This window comes from Aplidium turbinatum, chromosome 7, assembly GCF_918807975.1.
Source record: "Aplidium turbinatum chromosome 7, kaAplTurb1.1, whole genome shotgun sequence".
NCBI classification, from domain to species: Eukaryota; Metazoa; Chordata; class Ascidiacea; order Aplousobranchia; family Polyclinidae; genus Aplidium; species Aplidium turbinatum.
The window spans coordinates 4,525,176-4,540,012 of record NC_137478.1 but is presented as its reverse complement, the minus strand read 5'-3'; the positions used below and the strand labels follow the sequence as shown (position 1 = coordinate 4,540,012).

Genomic DNA, 14,837 nt, shown 5'->3' with positions numbered 1-14,837 from the left:
ACGAAGTAAAGTGCTCAAGAAAGATTCCACCGATGCTCTTCAAATCAAATTCTTATTCTTCCAAAAATGTGTTTAAAGCAGGAAAAGCAGCTATCTTCCCACTTTCTATTCGATGCATCCACACTCCACAGTTTCACTTTACCTTTAAATGCGACAATGTCTTCTGATACATCCAAAAAGATTTTGTTTTTTCCCTGCGTAGTAGTGTTCAGCTGGTTTAAATGGCTGAAAAAATCAGATAAGAACAGCAATTTGGCAATCCACTTGTGGCGCCCGAGAGCTAATTTTCTCTGATGCAACGCGCGTCACTTCTAGGACGTCAAGCCGTATTCTAGAACATTGTCTGTGGCGCTAGAGAGCCATTTTCTCTGACATAACGCGCGTCGTTTCCATGACGTCATGTCGAATTCTAGAACCTTCCTTTCCAATTAACAAATACCGCGTGCTCTAAGAATGCAGTCGTGTAATCAATTTTTGCATTGTGCCAGAATCGCAGTCCCACTGTAATTCATTGACACGTAAATCCACCGTTATATTACGATAGATGGTCGCATGTAGAATTGGCAATGCCTGTGAATGCGCCTCTCCAATTAAAGCTAGAGTTCTTTTTAAGAAACTGCAACTATGATCCTTCTCTATTCAAACTATTCAGGCTATTCACTATTCAGGCTACTATCCCTTTTGTAATCAAGCTGGTTGGTTGATTTCTGCAGCTTTTAGAATGTAATTTGTAAAGGGTAATATGTAGAATTCTATTCTCTGGAAGGTGCAGTCGTAAACGAAGTTCCTTTTACCCCGAAGCTAAAGTTCTTTTCGTTGTGATGGAGTTTATAATGTAATACGCCAGCATGCTAGTGTTTTGGTAGTGGGATTGTCAGTGGTTCGGTGTTCTCATTTTGATGTGTGCGGATTCTGTTCGTCTGAAGCTAGAAGTCAAGCTAATAAATAACGCAGCCTTAAAGGATTCTATCTTGTGGTCAAGTACTATTCTGTCAAACCAGTCGATAAATAAGGCAGTGAAGAAGACTATCGTGTCCTGGTCATTCCTCACCAGCTCTGACCCCGGTTCTGCCCAGGAATGTTGTCGTCAGCATGGACGGCTGCATATGAGCGCGCGTGTTAACTGCCACGTCCACTACGCACTCATTGTCACTGAATCGCTTGGCAAGTTTATGATTCTGCTCTTTTAAAAAAGCACCGATTTAATTGCGTAGGCTAGCCACTCTCTCTAACACTTTTCCTTGTGACAGCCAACGGATGTTCGAATGAAATAAAAGCCCAGTGTGTAAATATGCGTAATAAAACAAAACAATTCCGTTGAGTTACATCAGAGTTGCATTGAAACACATATTGCTTACATATATGATCTTAGTTGAAAAAACAATGAAAACTATTAATACTACAAAAAGTGCTCAATGCTAAGCCAAAAGACAAAGCAGAGCGAATTAAATATAGTTATTACTATCTGAAGCCTTTACAAATTGTTTCACCTAACGGATCATCAGAAGGTCTTATTCAAATAGAATAGGTCTTTTTCAAATGATCTTAGTTGATGTGCTTGCGGACTCACCCAGAGCCTTCCGCAGACTCATTTGAGTCCGCGGACTCGGGTTGGGAAACACTGTCTTAAAACATCGACTTTGACCTGACCAAAATTTCAGTGTTGCCACAAATGCAATGGTTCAAAACTTTTTCCTGGTTCAGAAATGTTGTCAAAAGCTCATTAAAATTTTGTGTGTACAAAATTTTTAAAATATGAAAACTTAGGATCCGGATCCTGTTTGAAAACAACAAAATCCGAGCTGGATCCGGTAAAAAAGAATAAGATTCGGATCCAGTTTTGTACACTTCTGGAACTTTTTTTTTTAAATCACTTACAAGTGTAATGCTTCTTTTCATGTGTTATAGGAATAAAAGACATAACCATTATAGATTTCACTATAAATTCATTAAAGCTCACTTTTTGATTGATACCATTATTAGTGCGATATCATGGGGAATACAGAAACAAAATTGAATTTCCGAAAAGCTGTGATACAGCTGACAACAAGGATGAATCCGGTTGATGCAAATGATGATGCATTTTGGGATCAGTTTTGGACTGAATCAGTTCATAGCATTCATGATGTATTTGCTTTAGTCCCTGCAGCAGAGATCAGGGCTTTAAGAGAGGAATCACCTTCAAACTTGGCAACGTTGTGCTACAAAGCCATTGAAAAGTTAGTTTGTGCATCAGAGAGTGGCTGTCATTCTGACAAGGAACAGCAAGTTGTGCTAAATTCCTCTCGACTTCTTACAAGAATTTTACCTTACATTTTTGAAGATCCAGATTGGCAAGGATTTTTTTGGACAAGCCTTCCAGCACAGACAGCCTCAGATGAAAATGAAGGAGAGGGTGCTGCACCATTAGCACAATCATTGATTCTGGCTGTTTCAAATTTGCTATTTTGTCCAGACTTCACGGTTGTTTCTCACCACAAAAAGGGAACGCCAGAAAAGCCTGAAGATTTAGGTTCTGTGGACAGCTGCGAGTACATATGGGAAGCTGGAGTTGGGTTTCCTCGTTCTCCCCCTTCTTACAGTCATATTGATCAGAACCGGACTGAACTGCTAAAGCTGCTTTTAACATGTTTTTCTGAAACAGTTTATATAACCCCAACTGTTTCAAAAGAAAACACCAACAAATGGATTGAGTGTTTTTGCTCTGCTGAGAATCGCCAAGCTCTACCTTTATTTACTTCTTTATTAAATATTTTATGTGCTTATGATCCTGTAGGCTTTGGAGTCCCTTACAATCATATTATGTTTCGGGACTACAGGGAACCATTGGTTGCTGTGTGTTGTCAAATTCTTATTGTAGCCTTAGATCATCAGTCAAAAACAAGCTCGGACGATGATGACACTCAGTCTATTAATTCTTCTTTACCAGTTGCTTCGGATTTTGCAAACAGTTCCAACTTGTTCATAAACTATTTGTCAAGAATACACAGAGATGAAGATTTTTCTTTTATTCTTGCTGGAATTTGTCGCCTATTAAACAATCCTTTGCTGCAAACCTACCTACCGGGGTCTGTGAAAAAAATCAGTTTTCATCAGGAGTTGCTAGTATTTTTCTGGAAACTTTGTGACACAAACAAAAAGTTTTTGTTCTTTGTCTTAAAAAGTGGTGATGTGCTTGATATTCTTGTACCGATTTTGTACCATTTGAATGATGCTCGTGCTGACCAATCTAAGGTAGGCCTGGTGCATATTGGTGTTTTCATTCTACTACTATTGAGTGGTGAACGCAACTTTGGTGTACGACTAAACAAGCCCTTTTCTGCTGCAGCTCCTACAGATGTCCCAGCTTTTGCTGGCACTCATGCTGATTTTCTGGTGCTTGTATTTCATCGTGTCATCACTGCTGGGCATCAAAGATTGCAACCATTGTATGATTGTCTTTTAACAATCATTGTCAATGTATCACCATATCTCAAATCTCTTTCTATGACTGCAGCATCAAAACTACTTCATTTGTTGGAAGCGTTCAGCACACCCTGGTTTCTCTTTTCTTCATCTCAAAACCACCATTTGGTGTTTTTTCTTCTTGAAGTTTTCAACAATATTATTCAATATCAATTTGATGGCAATTCTAATCTCATTTATACCATCATTCGTAAACGACAAGTTTTTCATCAATTGGCTAATTTGCCCACTGATTCTGCTTCTTTATCTAAAGGAAATTCCAAGAAAAAAGCCAAGTCTGTTACATCATCTTTGTCGACTTCATCTGGTGGGTTTGAAGAGAAAAACATGCCTGCTACATCTGCAGATGATGTTGATACTGGTGTTTTAAGTGTTTCTCTTGTTGCTACGCCTGGTTTGAGCAATATCACTTCGCAAGTCAACAATAGTTCTCATGAAAAACATGAAGTTACCCAAGTTGGAGATGCTGAAGATGTTACTGCTTCACGAGATGAGCAATTTTGCTACCCTGATCAACCTTCTAAATCTTCACAACAAATTGGAGCTGTCTCTGAAAGTATGAATTGGGCACCGACAGCTGAGTGGGTATCATCATGGAAATGCAAACTTCCATTGCAAACAATCATGAGAATGCTGCAGGTATTGGTGCCACAAGTAGAAAAGATTTGCATAGAAAAGAATCTCACCGATGAGTCAGAAATTCTTAAATTTTTGCAAAATGGAACCTTGGTTGGGCTGCTACCTGTACCGCATCCTATTCTAATAAGGAAATATCAAGCAAATGCCGGAACTACTTCTTGGTTTCGCACCTACATGTGGGGAGTGATTTACTTGCAGAATGTTGATCCTCCTATATGGTATGATACTGATGTGAAGCTTTTTGATATACAGCGTGTGTAAATATATGTTGATTGTAACCTTATCAATTTTTGTGACACAAACTAGTTACTTACAAATCAAAACAATCTCATAAACATGTTTTGTAGTTTTTGCTTTGTACGTTGTAAAACAATTGTGAACTTTATTTTATTGTAACATGTTGTAGTTGTTTTATTTTGAAACATTCTACAAGATATTAATTTTTTTGCAAATATTTTAATTGTGCAATGAACCGAGTTCTTCAGGCAAATATCATGCAATAAATTTTTTGAGGAACTGAATTCACTTTTTTTGTCAAGCAATGTAATATGTTGCCTGTGTTGAATGATCATGGGGACTTGCTTTTGTCATGGTCAGTAATTCTACTTGACCTTATTGCACAGTACATACATCTATATACGAAATCTTGGCTTTCTGCATTCTAATCAATCTGTTTGGTATTAGTTTTATGGAATTTCCAAGTTTACATATGGTGTATGCAAGTGGAGATGTATATTTTGTATGTATTGCTTTGGCAAGTCACAGTACTTTTAATTCAACTAAATGGGAAGTATAAGCTAGTAGTGCAGCGTGTAGCCTACAAACTAGCTGGGAGAATGTTAATAAGCTGGTTGTTGTTTTTCCTTGATATTGGTTACTTATATATATATAGAACTTTTGTTTTTGTTGATGCTTATATAGTAGGAATGTTTTTGTAGGTACCAGCCCTGCATTCCTGCATCCTAGCCTATTTTGTAATGCCAACTTGTCTTACATGTTTAGAATCTCTATTGCTTTTCTTGAATTTATGAACCAGTTGCTTTTTGTAATTTTTCATTGATTTGTTGTGAAAGTTGTCACTTGACAAAATCAATACCAGAAGTTTATCTGAAAAGTAGTATGATATCTTGTTATGTTTATAACAGACTTTGTTTAAATAACACTGGATGAATTTAAAAGTAAGGGTTGAAATCACTTTTAAATTTTATACCTTATGTGTATTTCTTAGCAGTCTATTTTGTAAATGTTATATAATAGGATGAGTAAATACCTTACCAAGCAGACGAATATTACTACCTGGCCTGTTTGATCAATACCAGAAGTTTATCTGAAAAGTAGTATGATGTCTTGTTATCTTTATAACAGACTTTGTTTAAATAACACTGGATGAATTTAAAAGTAAGGGTTGAAATCACTTTTAAATTTTACACTTTATGTGTATTTCTTAGCAGTCTATTTTGTAAATGTTATATAGGATGAGTAAATACCTTACCAAGCAGACGAATATTACTACCAGACCTGTTTGATAAGCAAACTCAAAACTAAGGCTAGATGGAATATATAAATAATGGTTAATGGTGCAAACTAAATATTGTGTTTTTGTTTTATATGTAGTTGCTTTTTTATCTGTTGTAAGTCAACAAGTTTTTTTGGATTGTGGAAGCTTTTAATGTTTTTATAGCTTGACAAATTTAAACTGCCTGTACAATGGTGCTGCGTGTCCCATGAACTTAGTGTCATTAGCTTTCAGTGATGTTTGTGTGCACGTTAGGGTGTTTCATTTGCTCCCTTTATTTTAATTTTGATCTGTCCCTAAGTTAATTCTGTTCCATTTGGGAAAAAAATAACCTGGAAATAATTTTTAATTTCATGGCCCCCCGTTTACCCCCCCCACCGCGACTCCGAAATTTCTGCCTACTTCAATCGCCGTAACTCAAAAACCACTTTAGATAGACATGGGTTGTTGGGTATCAAAGTTATTGCCATATCCCACTTTAATTCAAAAATGCTGTCAAAATAACAATCTGATCAAAAAAATTTTTTTTTTCAGTTTTGCACAACCTAAGAAAAGCAGTTGGCATGAATATGACATGACACAATATTATCAAAAACCATCTATGAAGTAATAGGACATCACAATAAGTAATAGCACAGCAGGGGCTCACACAACCTCCATTAAGCAGGCAGCAACATGGTGATGGTGTGTTGTGCTTAGCGCATTGGTCTTCCCACCAAAGAGTGTTTACATTAATTATTCTATTTGAATAAGACCTTCTGATGATCCGTTAGGTAAAACAATTTGTAAAGGCTTCAGATAGTAATAACTATATTTGATTTATTTGATAAAATTTGTACATGTGTAGGAATTAAATTGAAAATAGGTATGGAACGGTACGGTATTATTAACAATCTTTGTATTAAAAAAATTCTGTCTGTTTCTCAGTACTGCTAGATGCAATCCATTCCAGGAGCAGGATATTTTGACATAGTTGGCTAGTACGTACGCCATGAGAACTATTTCAACCACTCTTTTTTATCACTGGCAGAGGTGGGCACCCGCTACTTTTAAAGTAGCGCGCTACCCGCTACCGCTACTTGGACCAAAATAGCGCGCGCTACCGCTACCCGCTACCAATTTACAAAAGTAGCGCGCTACCCGCTACCGCTACTCGGACCAAAGTAGCGCGCGCTACCGCTACTTCTACCGCTACTTTTGTCTAAAATGACACTAGGAAACACTGTTCAAGTCCCTAGTGACGAAAAAATGACAGTGTAAACGAATGCTATTAATCGTTTACAACGAATGCTATCAATCGTTTATACTGTCATTTTAACGTCGTTATAGAAAACACATAAGGGAAATTCATTGTCTTTCAGAAACAGGAGCATTTCAAAGCAATAACACATCTTTCATAAACACGAGCATTTCAAAATGGGTGTCACTAAGTCCTGCCCGCTTTGGCTTGAGCACATCCTTTCCAACAGAGAAAAGTCTCTCCACCGCAGCTCTGGAAGGAATGGGGGTGTTGTACTTAATGAAGAGACGTTTCAAATCGGTATTCGAGAAGCTCATGGACTTGCTCCTGTCCGAAAAAAAGGCGTCAACGATTGCTGTTTCCTTCTGCAACGACGTTTCACGGGATGGCGCCAACGCACCAAAAAATTCATCTTCGGATTCGTGACTGGTGTTGGTGTCACTCTTCTCGGTTTCAACCTGGCTTGATGTCTCCCGCAACAGTCGAATTAAATCCGTCTTGACTTTTTCTCGCAGTGCGTCAACATCATCCGTGGAAACGTAGTGCAGAAATTGTAGCCACGACGTCTTGAAGGAGGGATGAAGACATGATGCCATAACGCACTTCATGTCGTTGAAGCACTTGCTGAAACCTTTCTTCACTCCTTCAAGGACTTTCACTCGCAATTCCTCACAGATCACAAGATCACTGATCTCGGTCAACTTCTTCGCGCAAATTATGATGGTTGGAAGCAAGACTATACGAGTTTTATTATTACGAACAAAAAAACGAGTATTATTTTCACTTTAAATTAAAAAGTAGCGGGTAGCGGGAGTGCGAGTGCGACTGAAAAAAAGTAGCGCCTCTCCCGCTACCGCTACTTTGGAAAAAAAATAGCGCCGCTACTGCAGCCGCTACTCCAACTAAAAAGTAGCGCCGCTACCGCTACTTTTACCGAAAAAGTAGCGCCGCTAGTAGCGCACTACAAAAGTAGCGCGCTACTGCCCACCTCTGATCACTGGTAGTGATTTTTATAGTTTGTTATTTAAAAAGAGTTGTTTTTTTTTAAACCTGTAATCAGCTCAAAATCCTAGGCATGAGCTTGAACAGTTTGCATGGCTGTGTTGTAGATTGTGTTATCTTGTTATGGATCGTTATTGCAGTGGCATAACTGGTCATACAACTATATATACAACAAATGAACGTTTGTAACATTCCAGTACCTTGTATTTGAGGGGTATTGCAGCTGTACTTATGGTTGTTACTGTTAGTTTATATAATATACCACAATTTAAGTAAACTACCTTTTCTGGATAAACTTTACATAACCCTGTAAATGTATGTGTAGTATATGTAAGTATGTGTAAACATGTGTAGTGAGTATTTTTGTTCACTTGTCGCCTCAGCAATCATTACCGGTAACACTTAAAAACTAGGATGTCTTTTTAAAGCTATATATATATATTTAACATTGTTTTTCATAATGTCACTTGTTCATTATGTCACACGGTAAGCCTAAATATAAATCAAAAGAAATTAAACAAGCATGAGTGAAAGTAAATAAATTTTACAAGTAGGCTGCATAGCACTTCAACTATATACTTACTAGATAAGCAAGAGATGGCATCTCCATTGGCTGAGTTCTTGACAGAGATGCAAGAATTCTGAAAGTTTGCAATGTTTTTTTTGTTTAATTATTCACCCCAATTTGTAGCAAAATATATATATATATACGGTAGTTTTAAAAACCAAAGTTTTTTTTTCCACTAATGGTTGTTGTTGTGTTAACCAGACTACATAAAATCCATCATCAAGTTCAACCAGCTCTAAATAGCCGTTACACAGACTGTTTTGGTGGTACTAATATGTAAGAATGTGAAACGTTTTGTCAGCATATGAACCTGTTATGTCTAAATGGTGTTAAAGATTTGGTTATCAACTGCTTGTGCTCAATACTATATCAGTCACACTCTGTGTTTATTTTTTTATCAAAGAAATACATTATTATTCTCAAAACATTTTCATTGAATTTGAGAGCATGTAGTTGTGTATTGACAAACTGTTTGATGAAATGCCAGAAAGTTAGGTTCTCTTTGTGTGCATTTTGAAATTAACATCACGGGAGCAGCTGACAAGGACATGTTTAGTTTTATACTACTTCCCTTCTGCAACATTTTGCATACCGTATTGTGTTATTACATACTAACGTTGTGTGTATGCAATATTAGATTGATGCACAAAACATAATTTTTTGAAAGGATGTCGAAGTCTAAGATGCAAATTTACTTTTGAACGTTGAAAAATTGCACTGTGTATATTTTCCCATATTTGTTTACTTAATAAGACGATGTTTGTCGTATCCAGGCTAACACCCGGTGGTTGAAGATTTAGATTAAGTGGACGGGAAGGCAAGGAAGCCAATCTTTGTGTCCACCTTCAGGCATGCCTTTAAGTATCCTGTCACAGACACAGCCGCATGCTCTTGAGCGGTGTTAAACCGGCGCCCTTTCGATTGCCGTTCCAGGGTTCTCACCACTCGGCTATGCAGCCGATGGGACGATGAAATGTTGTTAACTGTTTCTTTTGTATAACCTGGGATTTTAATGTTTTGATTCTTGTATGAAGAACAATTTATTTTATGGGTGTGCACATACATTTCTTCCCATCTCACCACTGGATGTTTATTATACAGTAAATTCTTCACCATGTTTCTGCTTGGACTACGGTACATAAATTTTGCCAAACAATAAATGTTAGGCTATTATCAATGCCAAGCAAAAAAGCCAAGCAAAGCGAATTACATCAAATTCAGTGACTACTCACTAAAAACTTTAACAGCCTGTTTTATCTTATTAGGATCATTAAGAGGAACTTATATTTGAATGAGTTTATTTTAATGATCCTAACTTTGTCAGTGACACTGTTAAATCTTGCTTTTTTCATCTCAGAAATACTGGTTCTATCAAACAGTTCATAAATGTTGAATGTTGATGCTTGTAAAGCTTTAATTCATGCACTTGTAACATCCAGGCTTGATTATTTGAATTCATTGTTAAATAACATTCCACATTGTACTATTTCGCGTCTTCAAAGAGTCCAGAATGCTGCCGCTCTGCTAATTACTTTAGCACGTACAGTAAACATGAGCATATTACTCTTATACTAAAATCCCTGCATCGGCTTCCAGTATTGTATCGTATTCGCTTCAAAATATGTCTATTAATTTATAAAGTTTTCTATGGTTTTACTCCGAACTATCTGGATGGTTTGCTTGTTCACTATTAACCAGTAAACCTTCCAGAACGTTGTGTTCTCAACATCAATTGCTCTTGTGCAACCCTTCATGTAAGACACAACACAATATTAGAGAAATCGCACCTTCCCAGTTGTGGCTGCCAGTTGCTGGAATTGTTTGCCTATTTGTGTATTGTGTAAAAGAAGCTGAAAATTTGAATGAATTCAAAACTCGCTTGAAAATGTTCTAGTTCACTGAACATTATGACATATATACAGCACCCAGAAGCATAGTTTGCACTGTGGATGTGGCGCTATAAATGTTATTATTATTAATAAGGTGAAACAGGCTGTTAAGGTTTTTAGTGAGCTTAACTGTAGTACCGTAACTGAATTTGATATAAATCAAGATAGCTCGAGCTCTAATTATGTATGTTTTCAACAAAGAAACAAAACAAAAATTTTTTACTATTTGAACTTTTACATCATTGTTGATGTTAGCTGTAAATATCAAATATATTTGCACACAAATTTTTGAACGTTGAAATATGTAAAATATCTATTTGTTTTGTGTTGTAGGCTATGTAGTTGTGTCAACAAACTAAGCTGAAAGAATAATGTTATTGTAGATTACCAATGTTTTTGTTATCATATTACTTGTGCAGCATTGAGAAATTGTGCTTGTTTAACATTTCTGTTGCATGATGCACAATTATAACAAAAAATGTTTGAATTGCGTAGGCATTTGAATTGAGAGAAGTTACTTTAAATATTTTGTTTATGTTGCTGGCAATCACTTTAATAACTTTTTTTCTGTGGAAAACCGATGTCACAAATATATATATACTATTCTCTTGACAATTTCGCCCCTTGTAAAGAACTGAAACTTATGATAGATTTGTAAATTTCTACTTGTTATGTAGTTTGGTATATATTGTTTTAGATTTAGAAATCTATGAGGTAATTTGTAAATCATAAAATAAAGTTGATATTTGCTGCACATTGCACAGCCACAATCACATACAATTTAATAAGCTGAAGATGTTTTGAAAATCAACAACCATGGAAAGCCATTGCCGCATGATTATATTTAAAGAAATAGATTGACGGTAAGGGCTTATTCTTTTTGATTTGGTTAATGTTTCCAGCAAGCTAAAAGCTACTGTTGAACGAATGTACGTTTTCCCAATTGATGCAGAAAGTTAGTTTTATTGTATCACTCCAATTGACTAAATTTGTCAACGCGGTGTTGTTTTTCGCATAGTTTGCTGTGTTTATTATGTTACCGGTACCTATCAATTTTTAATTTTTAGGCTAATTTAGTGTCTTGTTCGAAAGCAAATATGCTGGCTTGATTGCGAAGATATATACTTATCCTGGGACTCAAAAAAGCTGTTGCGATGCTCTTCATTAGTCTAATGTAAGTAACGGAATGGCCCGTTTCGGTGAGTCCGATCCCTTAACGGGGAATTTTTTCAATTTTTTTTTTAATTATCGGGTACCGTAGCCTAATTATCATTGCCGTTTTAGGGTTAGGGGTTAGAGGTTAGGAGCTCACCGATTCGGACTCACCGAATAGTAGCAGACCCGTAAGTAAAGGTGGTCCCATACTTGATTCAAGTGTTGGGTGTGAGAAGATAAGGTTCTCATTGTACTAAGCCTTCACACTAAAGAGAGTAGGGTGGCCAGTTCCTTTCTCTCGACCGCCTTTCCTGCAGCAATTATGCCCACCCAATTTATTACACCCTATGTAGAGGTGAGCGGTGGTTTCAACAATCAGTTGAAGCTGGGAGTTGAACCAGGTTTGCATAGTTGGAAAGCCAACGCCTTATTTGTTGCGCCATCCCACCTGACATGACCTACATTGAAACCAACAAACTCATTTCAGTAAAGTAGGCATTAATAAACTTAAAACGTGAATATCCTGCAGTTAGATCATAAAAAAAATTTTTGCAGACTTTCAGTATAATTATATGGAGTGTTGGAATGGCCCGTTTTGGTGAGTCCGATTCGGTGAGTCCGATCCCTATTCGGTGATTTTTTCAATTTTTTTTTTCAATTATCGGGTACCGTAGCCTAATTATCATTGCCGTTTTAGGGTTAGAGGTTAGGAACTCACCGAATCGGACTCACTGAGTAGTAGCAGACCCATGGAGTGTGTGGACTGTGGAGCTATTCTTAAGGCTAATTAATTATCATACTTATCTGTATCTATCCCTTCCAGAACTGAATAATGTTTGTTGGAAAAGTATTTGATTTTGTTGCATTTTGCTTGCAGAGTGGAGTTTTTATTCATTCCATAATTGGCTTGAAATGAGGAAGGTTCTTCACAAGCTTCAATCAGGCTTCTTCTGCATACTCGCAAACGTAAGACTTTTTGCACAGATCTTGTTACAAAGCTTGGCAGCTGAGTTTTACTCATCAGATGCTAGAACATTATCAATAAATGTCACGTCAATTCTCAATCCATCCAAAGCCAATCCATGTCAATAAGCTTTGAGTCACTAAACTAACTGTCAATAAGCTTTCAATAAGCTTTGAGTAAACTGTGAATTGGTTAGCTTCAATGACACATGCCATGGTTGGCTGGTTACTGCAATACTGCATCTCATCTTATACTTCTTCGTCGTATGAGCTGTTCTTCCGGACTAGATGTTTGGGCATGATGTCATCAGCCACTCGACAGTTTCGTCATCCAGGGCCTTCAGTCCAAGCGTTCCATGTGGTGGTTGATGGATTGGGCAGTCATGGACGACATGATCTACTGTTTGGTCTGTGGCGCCACACTCGCATCGCGGTGAGGGAGCCAGACCCCATCTGCACATGTCTGAACGAAAGCGACCGACGCCGGTTCGTAGGCGGTTAAGCCGGACCCACGCAAGTCTTGCGAGGGACATTCCCGGAGGGTGGGGATCGACGTCGGGTAGGAAATCACGGAGTCGGGAGGTGTTATTTTGCCACTCCATGTTCCATGTGTAGTTCGTCCAGTGTGCCGCACTTATTCCAAGATCTTCAACGTTGTTCAGAAGCTGTCGTGCGGCGGGCACAAATGGGCGTCTTGATTTCAGTCGCTGCTGTCTTCCAGGTAGGCGCTGGAGTGTACTGTGGAGGAGGTGGTCGGGGTCCAGTAAGTATACTAAGTATACTAAGAGGGAGTTAAAGTTGATTACATGTTGTGTCAGGAAAACTTACCATTACCAATCCAATCTTACTTTTCTGAACGATAGTAGAAATCTATCCTCCTATTTGGCATACCGTACTTGTAGATGCTTTAAACTGGTCATCGAGATTCTCTCCCTATTTTGCTTCAAAGAAGCCTAGGCTTCATCCCGAAACATGTGCTTGACCAGTGCAGTTGTTTGCAGTGACTCCTCCATTTTTCTCTATTGTTAGTATCTTCAATTTTTAAGTTCTTTTTGTTAGGCCATCCTTCACTGTGTCTTCTTATGTTTTCTTCGGTCTTCTTTTTTTACTTTTGCCGTCACTACCTCATTCCAAACTCGCTTTGTCAAATTGTTCTCTTCCATTTGTTCAAACTGTCTCCATCTCAAACGATGTCCACTCAAGTACCTCTCAATATCCTTGACATCCGTTTGGCGTTCACTCAATACATCATTTCTACTTTTGTCAAGAAGTGTCTTGCCACACATCATTCGAATCATTCTCATATCTCTCGTTTGCATTCGCATGATATGATAGCTACCTTCTTCATTGCCCAGCATTCACCGCCATAACACATCACACTTCTTACCGTATAATCTTCCTTTTAATTTGCAAGAAAGCATTGTGCCACAAAGTGGGGTCTGCTACTATTCGGCTAGTCCGATTCGGCTGATCCGATTCGGCTAGTCCGATTCGGCTATTACCCTTTTCGGCTACAGCCCGATTCGGCTAGTCCGATTTGGCTGATCCGATTCGGCTAGTTCCCTATTGGGCTACAGTCTTTATCTGTTAGTTCCCTATTCGGCAATTTTTTGAAAATCCAACGATAATCCTTCTGTAATCCAACATCGTTTCTTTTGCATTCCGACAAAGAAAAACAAATTGAAATGAAATTTAGCGAAAAATGTTTGAACTATTAAATTGAACTGTTTGCTCACATAAAATAGACAACGTCTTCTGTTTATTTAGAGAATGTTGTAATATCGCTTCTTTTATAGTTGAAATCATCGAAGCTTTCTAAGATGAGTGGGGTTTAGACCTAACCATTGAGATCTTAAAACTAAAAAGCGAATTAAATTTATTTTTGAACTATCAATGTTTGCTCAGATAAAATTGACATGTATCATGCGTCGCCGTCTGCATGCAAACTTAGAATATATTAGAATCCTCAACTATTACAAAATTCTAAATCCAACGACACTTTCTGTTTATTTACTGTAGAGAATTTTGTATTTTGATCTCGAAGCTTTAGATGAGTGGAGTTTAGACCTAACCACTGAGATCATAAATCATATTTATGACACCGGTTACATCCCTAGTGATATGGTACGTTCCATATTCATAACTTTACCAAAGAAAACCGGAGCAACAGAATGGTCACTCCACAGAACAATTAGCCTTGTGAATTACGTAACAAACAGCTTACTCCGAATCATGTTGATGAGATTGAGACCAAAACTACAATCGGAAATTTCAACAGCACAGTTTTTATTTGTTCCAGACAAAGGGACCACAAAAGGAATTTTTTACATTAAAAATGATAACAGAGAAATGTATGTCCGGTTCTTCTGTTTATTTAGAGAATTTTGTATTTTAATTCGA

At 37.5% G+C, this 14,837-nt stretch overlaps 1 protein-coding gene across 1 annotated transcript; it reads left to right on the top strand.

The window, feature by feature from the left end:
• The first annotated feature begins 1,992 nt into the window (after window positions 1–1,992).
• LOC145774780 (protein HID1-like) lies at window positions 1,993–4,365 on the top strand. Its single transcript, XM_082586089.1, has one exon. It carries the CDS (start codon window positions 1,993–1,995, stop codon window positions 4,363–4,365), a length of 2,373 nt encoding a protein of 790 aa, XP_082442215.1.
• The last annotated feature ends 10,472 nt before the right edge of the window (window positions 4,366–14,837 follow it).